General features: G+C 36.7%; 1 protein-coding gene across 10 annotated transcripts in view; it reads right to left on the reverse strand.

Moving 5' to 3' along the window:
- The window catches only part of EPS8 (EGFR pathway substrate 8, signaling adaptor), a 134,101-nt gene that overhangs the window by 36,797 nt on the left and 80,878 nt on the right, over nt 1-16,426 (reverse strand). For all 10 annotated transcript variants that reach the window (XM_080562218.1, XM_080562216.1, XM_080562219.1 and 7 more), the window contains 6 exons: nt 7,843-7,910; nt 5,758-5,919; nt 5,443-5,592; nt 3,104-3,186; nt 2,022-2,158; nt 581-654 (listed from right to left, as the gene is read on the reverse strand). In XM_080562218.1, coding sequence (XP_080418344.1) covers nt 581-654; nt 2,022-2,158; nt 3,104-3,186; nt 5,443-5,592; nt 5,758-5,919; nt 7,843-7,910 — 674 coding nt within the window. The remainder of the gene's footprint in view (nt 1-580; nt 655-2,021; nt 2,159-3,103; nt 3,187-5,442; nt 5,593-5,757; nt 5,920-7,842; nt 7,911-16,426) is intronic.

Here is a 16,426-nt window from a genome sequence, read left to right on the forward strand (position 1 = left end):
GTATACAGCAATTCAGCAGGCCCCAACATGCTTCCCTCAAGACCCCCTGATGTTGCTGAGGGCAGCATCAGAGTAGAAGAGTAGAACGTTACAACTAACAAACAAGGAGATATTTGATATTGCATACATCAGAGGACCTGTCCTATATTGTTGCTATGTGGCCAGAAAAGATTAGTTTATGCATGTGCATGGTACATCTGTCTTCAGACATTAATATATGGTTATGTTCTAGATACTGCACATGCCTAAGTCCCACTAAATTGGTAGAATTAAAGTTTACAATTACATAGTCTCTGAATTTAGTCTTCACAAAATTACTATTTATACTTCTAGCTTTTCAGAAAACTTAACATACATCTATCTATCTATCTATCCATCCATCCATCTATTTTAAGGAAAAATTACTAATAAAAAAGAACAATTGTCTATTCATTTAGAGGTCTACTGCACAAGCATAGGGTGTCCAGAATGCTTTCCTCTAGAACTGAATTTCCCATGTGGAAAAAGTCTTCCCAAGAAGTAGGGCTGCAAAATTTCACAGACATTAAGCAATATCTCTTGTAGTAGCAATAACACTTACAACATCTCTGTCAATCCTGGCTGCTATCATCTCTGCTGTTTCTTCATGGTCATGGTATTGTCTATGTTTTTCAACTGTGGAAAAGGGAAAAGGATAATAAGCCATCCATATATGCAGAATTAAAGAGCAATACTTCCTAAATAGCTTATGCTTGAAACCATTCTACTGTAAGAAAAAGAAGCACAAATCTGTACCAGTCACTTTACAAGGCCTCCATACAAGCTGATGAACTTGTACTGTAATACCTGATCTTGCCAAATCTAAATATTATAAATAAATATTATACTGTACATTGTATATTGAGTAACTAAATATTATATTGCTTTTGTTAACAGGAAGGATTTTAGTAAATACATTTTAGAAAAGATCCACCTGAGTGGAATAGAGGGATCTACAGGAACTCAAGTCACTGACAGAGCACTTGATAAACTAATGAAACTTTTTTTTTTTTCAATTGAGAAGTCAAACGAACAAACTAGCCATTACTCAAGGTAGGTGTTATGCTGCAGATTAGTAGGTGAAAACATTCTTAACATTACATGTTTTTCTGAACATTTTTGTTTTCTTTACATAGTTGGTTTGCTTTGTTGAGTGATATAGCTTAATAAACCAAAAATAATAAAGATGTCATAGTTAATGACTTTAGTTATAAAATTTTAGTATCTATTATTAAAAAACAAAAAACCAAACCAAACCAAACCAAAAAGCAGCCCTCACCTTAACCAAGATTACTCCATTATTAGTCTGTTTTACAGAAGGAGCTTTATTGTTTCTAAAGATTTTTTTTTTCAAAGGAATCTAATCAAAATAAAAACATTGCCATTAGAGATTAAAGAAAAATATATATCAGAAATTCTACAGCATTCCTTGGTTAAGGCTTTAAAAACATGAACTACTTTAGTCATTAACATATAAATAAATAATGTTGATCTCCAGTCAGATTTTAATCCAAGTGATTATATTTTTTAATTATCTGAATTATCTGAAATATCCTATGATTTCCCTATTAATAAATAGGGCATCATTAATTTACTAGAGTTATGACAGTACTGATTAATGTGTGCGTTACTATGTTCACATAAAAGCCCAAGTTAAAATTCATAGCCTATACAACCACATAACTAAACACAAGTAAATAAGTTTCTGAACAGAAATTCAGAAAAATGATAAGTAAATGACGAGTCAGATTATGACAGCCAGTTCTTCCATAGATCAAGCAACAGTGGCTTGGGGTGTTTCAAACTGGACTGGGAGAATAAACCTGTCTGCTCTCAGCAAGGACAGAGAGGTGACCTAGTACAACCATTTCTCTATTTGCATTTAATTACTGTAATCTTCATTAAAGTGTTCTTTGCAAATTATTTTTTTGTTATTACCAAAGATCATAAAAACCTACTGCCCAGAACAACTGTTTATCACTGCGCTGTGCAGAAATACTCACACTCCCCCTGCTCAGTAGCCCATGCAGACCATGCTGCCACACGGCTTCTCACGTCCACCTGGGTGATGGTCCCTGGTGGCACAGGGGCAGGTGCCCGCGGGGGTGGAGGGATGGTGCTGTCAGCATTGGATATCATCCTACAGGAAGAGAAGGAAGCCCACAAGTGACACTTGAAGCAAAAACATTCTATTTTTTAGTGCTTCATCAGAGAAGACTAGGAGGCTGTATAAAGACCTATTCTGCTGTTGAACACACTGTGGACTTACCAAGTTAGCAGCACTCAAGACCATGGTGTGTAAATATATTAAACGTAATAGGAAACGAACTTCATGGTGGGGTTAGCAAAATATTCATCAGTAAAACAAAACCTCTACCACCCAGTCACATGGGAAATATTATTGAGTTGGAAGGGACCCACAAGGATCATGAAGTCCAACTCCTGGCCCCCACACAAGACCACCCAAAAACCAGACCCTATGACAGCGTTGTCCAAATGCTTCTTGAGCTCTGCCAGGCTCAGTGCCGTGACCACTGCCCTGGGGAGCCTGTCCCAGTGCCTGACCACTCTCTCAGTGCAGAACTTTTTCCTAACACCCAGCCTGACCCTCCCCAGTCCAAGCTCCATGCTGTTCCCTCGGGTTCTGTCGCTGTCCCTAGAGAGCAGAGCTCAGCGCCTGCCCCTCCGCTCCCCTCGTGAGGAAGCTGCATGCTGCCATGAGGCATCCCCTCAGCCTCCTCTTCTGTAGCCTGAACAAAGTGACTGCAGCCACTCCTCATATGTCTTGTCCTCTAGACCCTTCACCATCTTCATAACCCGTATATTTGACCCAACTGCAGAACTGAGACATAGAATGTTATTCTCTGGCAACCTGCGTTTATGTCAGATGTTCCAGTCACTAAGGTGGAATTGTGAAAGTTGAGAGTCATGCTATAAATTGAAATAGCATGACATAAGTATTAAATCAAGGCCTCTACATGTGATTTTGGAAGTATATTATCAACTAGCAAAAAAAGAACATGAAACAGTAGATAGACTTGGGGAGCTGGTGATTCTATATATTGCCAAGAAATTAGGTTTTTACCTCAGTGTTTCAAGTCTCTTCTTTTGTTTCCCACTTTTGCTGTCACTGATTGCACTTTCTATATCTTCATGAATAAAGCTAGCCTGAAGAGACAGAAGCAGAAATAATCAATATTCAGCCTACTAATGAGACATATGAAATAATTATCTCATCACACACTTTTTTAAGGTATCCTTAGATTAGAGAATCCCTTATCATATCCCGCTTAAAAATAAATAAATAAATCTGGGATAAATTATTTTATGCTAACGGAACAAAGAAACACACAATACAATTGTCTGGGAGCTGGTATTTTTGTAACTGTTCCATTCTCAAACATTATCATCAGATGAGCATTTCATCTAGCTACCAAATTTGTCTGAACAGCTGTAATTATCCCAAGCCAACAATTATTGCATAAGTTATTTTATCCTTCTCCACGTACATCATTTTTGTTTTTGTCAAGCACGTTAGTGAAAGACATAACCAAAACTACTATAGATAGCAGCAGCATAAGGATTAAGAAAATAACTGGTAGTGTTACAGTCTCCTTTAAGAAGTAACAATAGCCTCCAGTTTCTCTTTGGTTTAGTAAAAGATGAATTTTTCAGAACATTTCCTAATCTGTAGGTACCTACCTCCACCAGTGGCTCACAAGTGAAATTCTGATACAAATTCTGATACGTCTAAGGCATCATTTTAATAGATCTTGCATTAAATAGGTCACAGCTTCTCATAGGATTTAGGATGCTCCATTACATGTCTTCAGCTGACCAATTAATTTCCTATACAGGCTGTCAAAGCCCCAGTCTGTTCATGTATGGTTTACTCTACAAGGCCCACCTCTATCTTGGTCCCCTTATGAAGGAGAAGAAACTTCTTGAGAGGAATATGTAACTTCTGCCAGGACCAGAAAACTTCCTTGAATTTAGTAACTAAAGGGATTAACAGACTTCTCAGACTACAATGAACTGTACCCAAGATCTATTAATGTTAAAGAATGAATAGGAAAAAAACTTGAGGGGATAACAGAAGAATTTAATTAATCATACTATTGATGTTTATTATTTAACATTTTTTTAGAGAATATTCAATGGCCAAAATATAATTTTATGTTTTTGAATAAATTATAGTTGCAGAGGTTCCTGAGGTTCATGGTAACTTCTGATCAAAAGCAATAAAAAGGCAATATCTCAAGAACAGCCAAGTCTTATGGGAAAGGAATAGAACTTAGGGTAAAGTCACAGACTCAAATAATATCCCAGAAGTAAAGGGGGATCCCAGACTTCAAGTCATGTTTATATGCTCTGTGTTTTTATTGGTACACACTGGAACAACTTCAAAAGATGAAAATCTGAAGAAAAGCAACCACCTCTACACCTTGGGAGGCTGTGTCCAAACAGACCTTAAAGAGGAGCCCTGCACTATTTAGCAAACTACAAACTGAACTTCTCACAGAATCCCAATTCCCACTGAAACGACAAATTCTGTGAAATTAGAATTAACACAATTAATTGGTCATCTTCAAACCACTAGCACAGTAGCGATTTCCAAATGGTTGTACAATGTGATTACCAATCTGGTGTTTAAAGATAATGATATATATTACTAAGAAGGAATTAAAAAAAAAAAGGAAAAAATGAAACCATGAAATTATTGACTAGAATTAAAAGAAATGCCAATTACTTAGAGTAACTAACACATCAAAATTTATAGCCCTGGAAATAAAGAAGTATTGCTGAATGCATTAAAATATTTACTCTAAAAGCTTGAAAAAAAATTATAATCTTGCTATACTACTTTCCCCTCTTGCAAGTAGTATTTTCCATTTTACTATCTCTCCTGCAGGACAGAGATGCAGAGATGTGGAAACATAGAGGAGGTTAATTAAATACACAAAAAGAGCAGAAAAAGGGGAAAGATTAGGTAAGACTCAGAATGAGTTCTTTCCAGATTATAAAATATATTTGAGATAACTCAAACTATTTTAGACCACTTTCTTCAGAATTGTGAACACAAAACTTATACACATTCCAAAGCTTTACTCATTTGCAAACCTAAATGAACAGCTACAGAGCCCAAGAATCAATATTTATAGTAACAACATATTTGCACATGCTCTAAAGATTCAGCTTATATACATAACTCACACCTCTCTTACAAGACATACCATGCTGCATTTACTAACATAAAGTAGTGCTCAAATCATAAATTCATTATACTTGAAACATACTTATAAGAATAAAAGAACAGAATTATTTAGTATGAATCCATTTATTTAATTTCATCCATTGTACTTTCTAATTCATGAAATTTCCCCCATTCAAATAAGTCACAGCAAATCTCCATTACCACCTTACCTTAATCTCATCACATTGGAAAAGATGCAAATCTGGCTTGTTTTGAGTTGGTTCTTTACATACTAATGCAAGAATTGAATTGTAATTGCATGCGTTCATCACAGCTTGGCAATGCTGAATTGTGCTTAAAGGAAAATTCTCCAGTTCATTCTGCCGAAAGAGAGGAAAAAAAAAAAAAAAGAAAGAAAGAAAGAAAAAAAAAGCTACGAGTTAAAAAGGGAAAGTGATAATAAGCTAATTAAAATACCAAACCTTACATACATCATTTTTCCCTTCTCTCTCTCTGAAAACGAGACTGCCACTCACAGATCTTACCTTTGATTCTAAGTCCACCAAACTGACAGCTTTGTCATCCACTTGAAGAATCATATCTTGAGTCCACACTTTGCCTTTGGCATCCAGCAATTTCAACTTCCTTATTCCATCATCTACTGTAATCATCGCCTCTTTTCGGTCCAGAACAAAGGTGGTCAAGTGCTAGTGAATGGTACAAACAATGAAGAAAGAACCTGTAACTCTCCCTATCACTAGGCAATGTCAGTATTCAAATTGTCATGAAAGAGCAATACAAATAATTCCTGAATCGAAGTGCCTTTGTTTATGACAGATCCCACCAATATGCTATAGGCGAGGTTGTTCAGTCTGTAATGTCATTTTAAGTCAAACGATTTTTGTAACTCACTATTTGTCATCCCCTGTCATTTCCTCACTACAGTACTGGTTACATTTGAAGGCAAATTCCAACATCTTCCACATATCATGGCTAGAATTGAATCTTGAGTATTTAATTAGCTTTACTGAGGATTGAAAACCTGTGTCAATTGGCAAGCTGAATTCAGAAACCTCAGCAGTAGCAGCCCAGAAACAGCCTGCCAACATTCCTCCACCACCACCCTGACCTGGAACATCCTCATCTCCTCCAGAACTGCCAGTTAGCACACTGATGGCAAATGCAAAGGGCTTGCATCTGACTGAGATACCCTACAGACAGGCTAGTTGCTTGTTTTATGCAGATCACAGTAAAGATGTAGCATATGAACTATTTTTCCTCACCATCAATTTGGAACATTCTTCAGATTCCATTAAAGGTCTAGAAATTAAACAGTACTTCACAGACATCACTTCAACTAGCTCCTCTGTCATTACATTTTTGACAACTTCTCCTTCAACATGTCAGACATGCAAGACAACTCATAAAGTTATTTAATTTAATCCAGGCATAACTCTAACTTCACTTTTTATTTTAAGATCTGGATACACTCACTCAAGTTGAATCAAATATGTGCCTGCATACCCACTTTATAAATAACTTAAAAGAATCAAGTGAGTTTTCTTCTATTACAGGAAAAAAACACACTTAGTAATGACAGACAAAAGAGTAGATACGATCTGTATATAATCAAAGTATTTTAAAACAAATTCTACTGACTGCTCACACAGGAAGGCTTAGACTTCAAATACCAGTACTAATCTTTACGCCAGTAGAGTATGAAAATGGTTACGTAGAAACTGAAGACAGACAGACAATTAAAAGCAACATTAATGTTCCTTTGGAAGCTGATCATAGGATAGAAGCACTTCTGCATACAATTTCACGACTTACAGCTAAATTTAAAACCCAGCTAAAATGAACAATCTAAGGTTTTTGCAAGACTCATCTTAACCTATGACAGTGTTCTGATGGCAGCAGGAGAAAGTTTATGCCAAAGAAACTATGGAATGAGGCACTGCACTCAGAAGTGCCTAACAGATGATGTATAGGCACACAGGCTTACTTTGCTGAACATTTTAAACATAGCTATTTCTGAAGAAGATATGACAGCAGCATACAGTATTTCTGTGAAGCAGTTTAAGACAAGAAGCAATGTATTTTGCGTTTCTCAATGGGGATGAAACTGTGCAGGCAGAATGTACTTGTTAAACTACTACACAATAGACTTACTAAGGCTTTTAGGGCTTAGTACCCAGCTCTTTCTAAATATCCCAGCCCCTCTGTTGATTATAAATGATCAAGGTATTCCTTTAAAATATCAGTCAGTGTGCCTCGCCAACAGCACAGTGTTTTTCAGCTGCCTCATCCTTGCAACAAGACATGTTCAGAGACAGGGCAGCATAACACACTGAGCTGTGATCCCACTGAGAAGCCCTGTCCCTTTGCCAAACTACACACAACTTTGCTTACATTCTTCTACATAAAAATTCCAGCTCGTTATGGCAAAGCTAGAGAATTTGATACATTTCAGTGTAATCTGTTCTGAAGTGACCTCAGGCTGGCAGGATATTTTGCAAGATTTATATGTCTTCAAGCATATTATCCTCAAAAATCATGTAAACAAAAATCACAGTGCGTAACCAAAAGTTGTAATTGGTACATCGCCTTATCATACATCCTTGTCTCACCTCTACATGATACTGCGAAGTTTCGGATATGCTGCTGGCACTGTCCCGTGCATAATTCTTTCTTTGTTCTAAAGACAGGGAGAAAAGAAAGAATAATTATTCATTCAAACTCTTATCATGCTGTGTTTTGGATACTTCTCAAAGATGCTTAAGACTAGCCATATATATGAAAGTAGAAGGTGAGCTGCTGTTTATTTCTGTATTCAAAAGAAAAACCTTCATAGTTCAGCACAAGCATCGTACTTACATCCATGTTAAAAGCCAGTTTTCTTGTCTCATTGACTCCGGATGGGAGTAGAGCTCTGATGGAAAACACTTAATTGGGAAGCCTGACTATTAAAATCGCTGGCTTACCACTTTGGTAGCAACATGGTAACTAGGTTTGTTATAGTTGTGTGAATGCACTTGAAAGCAAAAGTGTTTTCTGATATAAACATAATTCTCATGCTAAATCTGGAAAACAACAAAGTCACACACAAACCAGACCTGAGTCATTCCTTATCTCTTCCTAGAGTATTCAGTTTGTTGAATTACTAATGTAGAAAAATACATGGAAAACAGGGAAGGAAAAAAAAGCCAAAAGCTGCAGCAACAAAATACAAATTAAATATCTCAGAACATAAATATTTTTCATCTGACAAACAAAATGCTGCAAAATCAGAAACATTGTTTGTCTTTTACTCCATACAATAGATTAGTATCAAACCAGGGGAAAAGAGAAGGGGAAATGCAAGATGAGGATACAACACACACCCACACCACAAAATAATGAATTAAGATGAATGCTGAAAAAAAAAAAAAAAAAGAAAAAAGAAAAAGAACTTTTCAACTTTATTAGCAAAAAAGATGAATGCAACATTTGGAGGGTTTTTCTCTTTTTTACCCCCATAACCACTAAAGTGCCCAATCCAAAACACTGGGACTTTTGTCTAAAAAGTCACTAGGAGACTTGTTCAAAAGAAGTACAAGGAAATTCTGCATATATTTTTTTTAAATCTCCATTTAATTACATTTCTGATCTTCAAGTAAAATAGGCAGTTTTATTGTGTTTGGAAGAAAATATACGCAACTGATGTTACCTTCATTTCATCAGACCCATTTGGAGTAGTTGAGGCAAAAATAAAAGTGTGTGATTCTGTCACCACCAGAGATAAGTTCCTTTTTCCAAAATTAAAAATGCTACCTACTACCAAACACATGATCTGTGATGTACAGAGATCTGTAGTGAGGACACCATAAAAGCAACACTGCAAAAAGCTTGTCTGTGACCTGGATTCCTTCATACAGGAATTTCAGGTACTGACAAGGAAAGAAGTGCCAGCACTTACAGATGTAATGTCTGGAAGTATTTTGTCACCTTTTAGAATCACACCCATTACCTCTCCAATCCTCAGTGAGTTTCACGAAAGACAACCCAGTTTCTGAAACCCCTCCCTGGCTTGATGGGCCCTCTCCTCAATGACAAACACTGCTCATGCAGAAGAGCTATCCTGCTCCCTTATCACAGCTACTCAGCTTGGTTTAGCAAGAGGAGTCCACAATGCAAACACCAAATTGAAGAATGCCACAGATTATCAGAATTTTTAACTAGGTGTGTGAATTGTTAAAAAATAGATGTCTTAATTTCATCACCCCGTATCTTAAATCCCAGGACAGAGGACCTGCATTGATTCCAATTGTAACTAATATTTCTGCTTTTGCAGCATGTTATTTAAGGCATCTTATTTGGTTGTTGTTCTTTTAAGGATAATAGACACACACATGCACATCCCAACAAAAACAGTCAGTGAAGAAGTACTGTCTGACTTGCTACCTTTCTTTTTTTGTTTGGATGATGATCTGAAGAAGTAAAGTCCATCTGTTCCTAACAAAACAAGGGAATTAAAAAAAAATAGTATCTAGTTTAACTATATAGAATGATTTGCACCTCCAAGGGGATCAGTTAACAACCCTCTTTAATGGACTGTAAATGATAGTCAAACACTGTCTAGTAAGAAAGAAAATACCCTTAAAAAAAAAGTCTCAACTAACAACACATCAAATATTCAACTTTGATTATTATTACTATTATTAGGTGAAAAAAAGAGCATTATTTCTAATGATATCAAATTACACAAGGATACAAAATCTTATAACCACTGTAAGGATTAAAAATCCTGCAAACAATAACAGTTGGAGTGGTTTTAAATAAAGACATCCTGGTGTAAGTAAAGGCTCCAAAGTAATTAAAAAACAGAGAATGACTTTTGCAAGAGATTCCTTGCTCTGATTCACAGAAATTTTGTTCTGCATTAGGATATCCAAGAACACTTGGAGCACTGATTAACACATCCTCCTCCACAGAACAGCACAGCACTCACAATAGACAAGATGGCAAGGTTTTCAACACACTATGTCATGGTGAGAATAATAGTGTTTGTATTAAGAAAGAGAGCTTTCTGAGTGATAATAAAAGCTGTGACTGCCTGCATCTGAGAGCAAAGGAGACCCCCCGAAGTTCTGCACTCTTAATTACAATAAGACAGTAACAAGAACTTTGATAGAATTTGAATTAGCAAAAGTCAGTCAGTGTCTGTGTTAACAAATAAAAAATATGGTCACCACAACTGACAGTCTACTTTGAGTTCAGCAACAGTTCCCATTCACCCGTTTATTTTTTAAACACACTTATGCTGGCAGAATGTTTATTAGAACCTGTTAGAGATGTGAGTTACCTTTGATATCTGTCCAATGAGCCCTTCTTCTGAAAACACTGCAACATGTAACTTATAGACTTTCAGACTCCAGAGTCCAGGAAAGCAGTGCAACCTAAACTCCACAGTAAAGCATGCAAACTAAACCTGGGGAGGTTTCCAAGCCTTGTTGCAGTTACAGACCAACACACACACACACAAAAAAAAAAATGTGTGTGGGGGGGAAACACCTCACAGGCTCTTAGTTGCTGTTCAGTGCTGCAACATTTTTCTGGCTTTGAATGAGGTAAAAAGTAGCCTGTAGTATGCTGCAGTAGCCTGCGAATGTTGTCAACACCACCACAAAGTAGCTGGAGGTAGATATTATGGGTAACCCATCCATCCTGAATCATTCACCCTTCAAAATACAACTTCTAATAAGCAACCAAGCATGAGGCAAAATTCTTCAGCTGCTTCTAAAGAAGTTTTTTTTTAACCTTTGTTTTTCAGCCTTTTTATAACTTAATATTTAGCAAGCAGGTCTCTTTCCCCATATTATCAAGCTGGCTGCTAATAACCCATGTTCCCAGAGAGATAGTTTTACTGGTTGCCTTGCATAAACTGCACTGACAAAAGTGCCATAAAGGATGCAAACGAATAAATAAAGTCCCCACATGATAAAAAATAAAAAAATAAAAAAATCTCTGCAAGTTCTCACCTTGCCCTCAGAAAGGAGTACATAAACCCTACATAAACCCTTTGTATCCCTTCTGTTGATGTGTTCCACTGCCTTGGACTTCAAGCAAAATATTCACTGATACAATTCTGACTGCTTTTGCAGAATAACAGAAAACATCTCTTGACTTATTACATGATATTCAAATGTTAATAACTCATACCCTACTATTGAAAATAAGCATGACTCATTTTCATGAATTTGCTGACTTACTGAATGTACTGGGTCTGCCTGGGATGGAGTTAATTTTTCACAGCAGCTTGTATGGTGCTGTGTTTTGGATTTGTGACTAAAATTGCGTTGATAACACACCTAGGTTTTAGCTACTGCTGAGCAGCATTTGCACAGCATCAAGGACTTCTCCATTTCTCTCTCTGCCCCCCAGCAAGTTGACTGGGGGTCCAAAAGAGGCTGGGAGGGGGCACAGCTAGGACAACTGACCCAAACTGACCAGAAGTTCATAGCATATAAAGTAATGCTCAGCAATAAACCCATGCTCAACAATAAAACTGAGGGGTAGTCTTTCCAAAGTACCTAATGCTCAGAGTCTGGCTGGATATTGATCTGCCTGTGGGAGGCTGGTATGTAGTATATAATACAAAATGCTTTTGCTTTGCTGTTTTTTATTTCATTTATTTGTTTTTAGTTCTTTTTCCCCTCACTTATTAATCCATGAGCTTTTTCCTTGCTTTTGCTCTTTCTATTCTCTCCTCTATCCCACTGCGCAGTGAGAGAGGGGTAGTGACCAAACAACTCACTCAGGGTAGGTCCTTAGATGCTGGCTTGGTTCAAGTACTTACACTGAAAAAAAAAAAAAAAAGAAATGTTTTATATGTTCCACTTCACTCTCCTAATCCTCCCGATCAATCTCAGCCTCTCATGGGTCCCTTCAAGCATGAAGAGAATTATTGCAGCTAAAGTGATATTCTACAACAGAGGCTTTGAGATATAATGAATAAAACAATCACAACTTTTTTTCTATTTTTTCTCTTTTTTTCCTGTTTATTCTATTTATTACAGCTCTTACATCCAATATGTAAAACAGTGCAGCCTTCATAGCACAGTAAGTTCAAACTTAGCTGATACATTGCACACAACTTATCTAAAATATTTTCCCTCTGATAAAAGAAAGCATGAAAGCAGAGATAAAAAGAATAACAGTAGAAGACACCAGAGTCAAATTCTTAATCACAATTATATACAGCAAAAGCAACCCGGAGGAATCTGAGCAAAATAAAATCTCTCACAAGGCAAGCACAATAAACTTAAAAGCAGAACAGCATTTCACTTATAGGCCCTGACTATAAGATCTACTAGCTACTAAGCTTTTCAAAGGAACACAAATATTGATCCACAGAAACTAATATTCCTGCCTCTTTCTGATATGGAGTGATGCTGTGGCTCTTCTAGTCTTTGTGAACTTACTGCATTTACCAATCATCCGGGATGGACCACATTTCTGGTTTTAAAAAGATGTGAAAAGGTGCTGACTTCACACTAAACTTGGAAGCAGCCACAGAAACACCAGATAACAAAAACAAACGAAAAAACTCTCAATGAAAGGCTTTTGGACAAGCCAAAAATACACTAGGCAGTACCCTACACAGACTCATTATTGCCCTCATTACACCGAAAACTTTGTGCTCTCCCCAGTTATTTCTGACCATTTCATACTTTGGAAAGGTAACTATTCCATGGTTTCAGACGAAAACACCAGCTTTGCCCAAGGTCATTTGAGGCAGAGCTATGTACAGAATCTGACATAGCTAAAGTCCTCTCTCACCCATTTTTCCACTGGAAGAGGCTACAGCTAAATGGCAAATCAGAAAGTTGCTTAATAAATTCTACCACAGTCTGACTCTGTCATTGTCCAGTAAGAAGACCACAGAAAAATCACATCAAGGTATCAGGAGAAGGTTCTTCACTGAGAGGGTGGTGGGCACTTGGACAGGCTCCCCAGGGCAGTGGTCACAGCTCCGAGCCTGCTGGAGTTCAAGAAGCATTTGGACAACACTCTCACACATAGGATCTGTTTTTTGAGTGATCCTGTGCAAAGCCAGGATTTGGATGTGATCCTTGTGGGTCCCTTCCAACTCGAGATATTCTATGATTCTAAGACAAATCCAATTCTTTATCTAGGTAGATTATCTAGGTAGATTCTTTATCTAGGTAATTCTTTCCAAATGTAAAAGTCCGGAGGCCGAGCCTTCACAAAAAAAAAAAAAAAAAAAAAAAAAACAAGTTTCACTCAAAGCACAAGTGGTGCTGGTTAGGGCTATGCTATGTTTAGGTACAAACAAATTTTCAGTGCCTAGAGCCTAAAACAGAAATGAAGAATTCCTGTGCCTAGACTTCCAATGATATCTTACAAATAATTGCATAGAAGATGTAATAAAAGTTATCAGCACTCCAGTTATGACAGTTAAAAGAAGGATAACGGTGAATCGTATCTTATGCTTCCATAGGGAAACTGGAAAATGTCTATATAGTGTAAAAAGAGACAAAGCTCTGAAATTAGATAGCAGTCGACATGGAAATGGATTAAGTGTCTCACAAACTGCCCTACAAATCCTGATACAAGTGTAAATTATTACCACACATTGACAAGCAGAAAACCACAATACTTAGTACTACTGTGTATTTATGGTTGCATTGGACTGATTGCTGATACCCCTTTAAGAATATATTGCAGCAGCTGGAAAAAACTGAGACTCAGAGCAAAGTGCAGGAGTTGTGATCTACACCTCCAAGGAGAAAGGTCAAAACTTGGTTTAAAAACAAATATCAGTATCAGAGGAGTAAACACTATCACTTTCAGAAATTCTTGCTATGATTCTTCTCCTTGATGGCTACATGCAGCTAGCTATCAGAGAAGGTGTATTGTTTAGTAGTCAATTATTAGTTTAATTCATTTGGGTATCAAATAACACAAGAATGTTACATGGATGGCTTATTTTAACAGACCCCTATTACAGCACATTTCTTGCTCTGAATGAGGTATTTGAGCAATACAAAGATACACATGCAATTTCACTGCTAGCACCTAATCATGGCCATGAGAATATAAACACAATATATAAAACACCTGGTCTTTTCTGATGCAGTTGCTTTCATAAAATCTTCCAATTCTGTACCGAATAACAGTCCAACAATTTGGAGTGAAACCCTAGCTTATGACTGCTAGGAAAGGGGGCTGCTCTGCAATTTGTCATTCACTGGCAAACCCCCAGTTGCAGCACTGGCTGTTGGATCCAACCGATGCTGCACGTCTCCCTGCGTGCTGAAATGCAGAAGACAGCTAATGCTAGAACAATAGATGACAGTATGAGCCAAAACCCGTTTCAGATGGAGAGATGAGGAATTTAATAATGAAATAAAACCCATAAGAATGTGTAGAGGGCATCCTTCCTGTTAGTTCAGGGGGACATTTATTATGCAAATAGAAAACATTTCATTTCAGGCAGGAAGTGGGTCAAAACGGAGATTATTTGACACAGGAAAAGGCAGTTGGAAACAAGTTTTTGCTATCACGTAACCACATCAGAGATAGCAATGGCTGCAGTCTGTTTTTTAACCAAACTGCCTGTAACACAAATAAAACTCCAGCCTCTTTTCCCAATCAGCAGTGCAGTCAGCCTTCTTCCTGAAGACTGAAGGACTGAACGATCATGAATAACCTTACCAAAATAAGCACTGGGACTCAAGAGTTAAACTTCATGCCGTGATGTATATATATATGCATATGTAGATAGATAGATAGATAGATAGATAGATGTTTTAAGATCTTCATTGTGACTGGAAAAAATTGCATTCAAGATTAAGTGGTGACTTAGGAGCCCAGGTACCATTTTCATCTGTTGATATCCATGGATAGGTGCTTTAGTCCAAGTAACATTCAGAAAATGACTTCCAGAAAAGGAAGTTTGTCATGAACAAAATTTGCTGCTAACATTACGTTGACAGCTTTCATAAAAAAAAAAAAAAACAAAAAACAAAAAACAATGTGGTCCATGTTAGTTACACTAAAACTATTTAGATATCTATAAGTGAATCTATTAAATACATAGGCTTGAACTATTTACATAACTGGTATAGTTGCATGACGTATACATATACATAATATAAAAAGAGAGCTAGGAGACCTTCAATCTTCTCATAGTCTTTCAGTCTCATGAGTCAAACAAAATACATACATTAGCTATTAATTATAAATCAATAAAATATTTTATAATAAACACTTCATGCAATTTTTAACAATTCCTGTACCACTTAACTGCTTCCCACTCCATTGGGACACAATGCAAAAAATTCCTAAGCATGGCAAAGGAAAAAACATTGAAGACACATGACAGATGCAGCAGAATGGTAACATGATTCTTAAAAGTAATATATAAGTGCCTAGAATTTGAGAAAGGTTTTAGGTATTTTTCCTGTTTTCTCCAGCTCATACAGTTGGTGATACTGACAGCCTAGTTTATGTATAGAAAACTGAGCAGAAGCAGTAAAATGTGCAAACTCCTCTCTAACGGCTGTGGAAATGTATCTTTATTTGAAGCTCCAGGAAAATTGAATCTTCTGCTTCATGCAGTTCTTGTCAAATACAACTGCAATTTTGTGATCTATCTACTAGCAATGGAAGTAAAACCAACAACTCATTTTACAGTAGCCACCTGTAACACAGTAGTTAAACAGTATTTTCAATTAATACTTGAATTCAATTATTTCAGAAGTAAAAGGCCGTTTACCATTATATGTTTCAAATTTACTCACTTGTCCACATATTCTACTTACATGCAAATATTCCATGATGTTTGACATGAAAAACTTCAGACAGGTATCATTTTAAAAGCCCACAAAGATTAAAGGACATGGCTAAAATACTTGCTAGTACTGCCACATCATTCAAAACATGCACTTTTGAAAAATGATTAGGATGATATAAAATGAAAATAGTGAAATGCATGCCAAAGAAATAATCTGCAGATGAAATAATCATCAGAATGTCTCTTGCTGGTTTCTGTTACCACCTGCTCTTTCTGTCAGCACGCATAATCAGTATGTCAAGTGAACATACACAGGATGCAGAAATCACTGTTGAAAACTATCACTTTAGTAAGAATAAAATCACTTAATTCTTTTATTTTGTTAATACATATTGACAGATACATAATGAGAT

The sequence above is a fragment of the Anser brachyrhynchus genome (assembly GCF_964034855.1).
Source record: "Anser brachyrhynchus genome assembly, chromosome: 1".
Lineage (NCBI taxonomy): Eukaryota > Metazoa > Chordata > Aves > Anseriformes > Anatidae > Anser > Anser brachyrhynchus.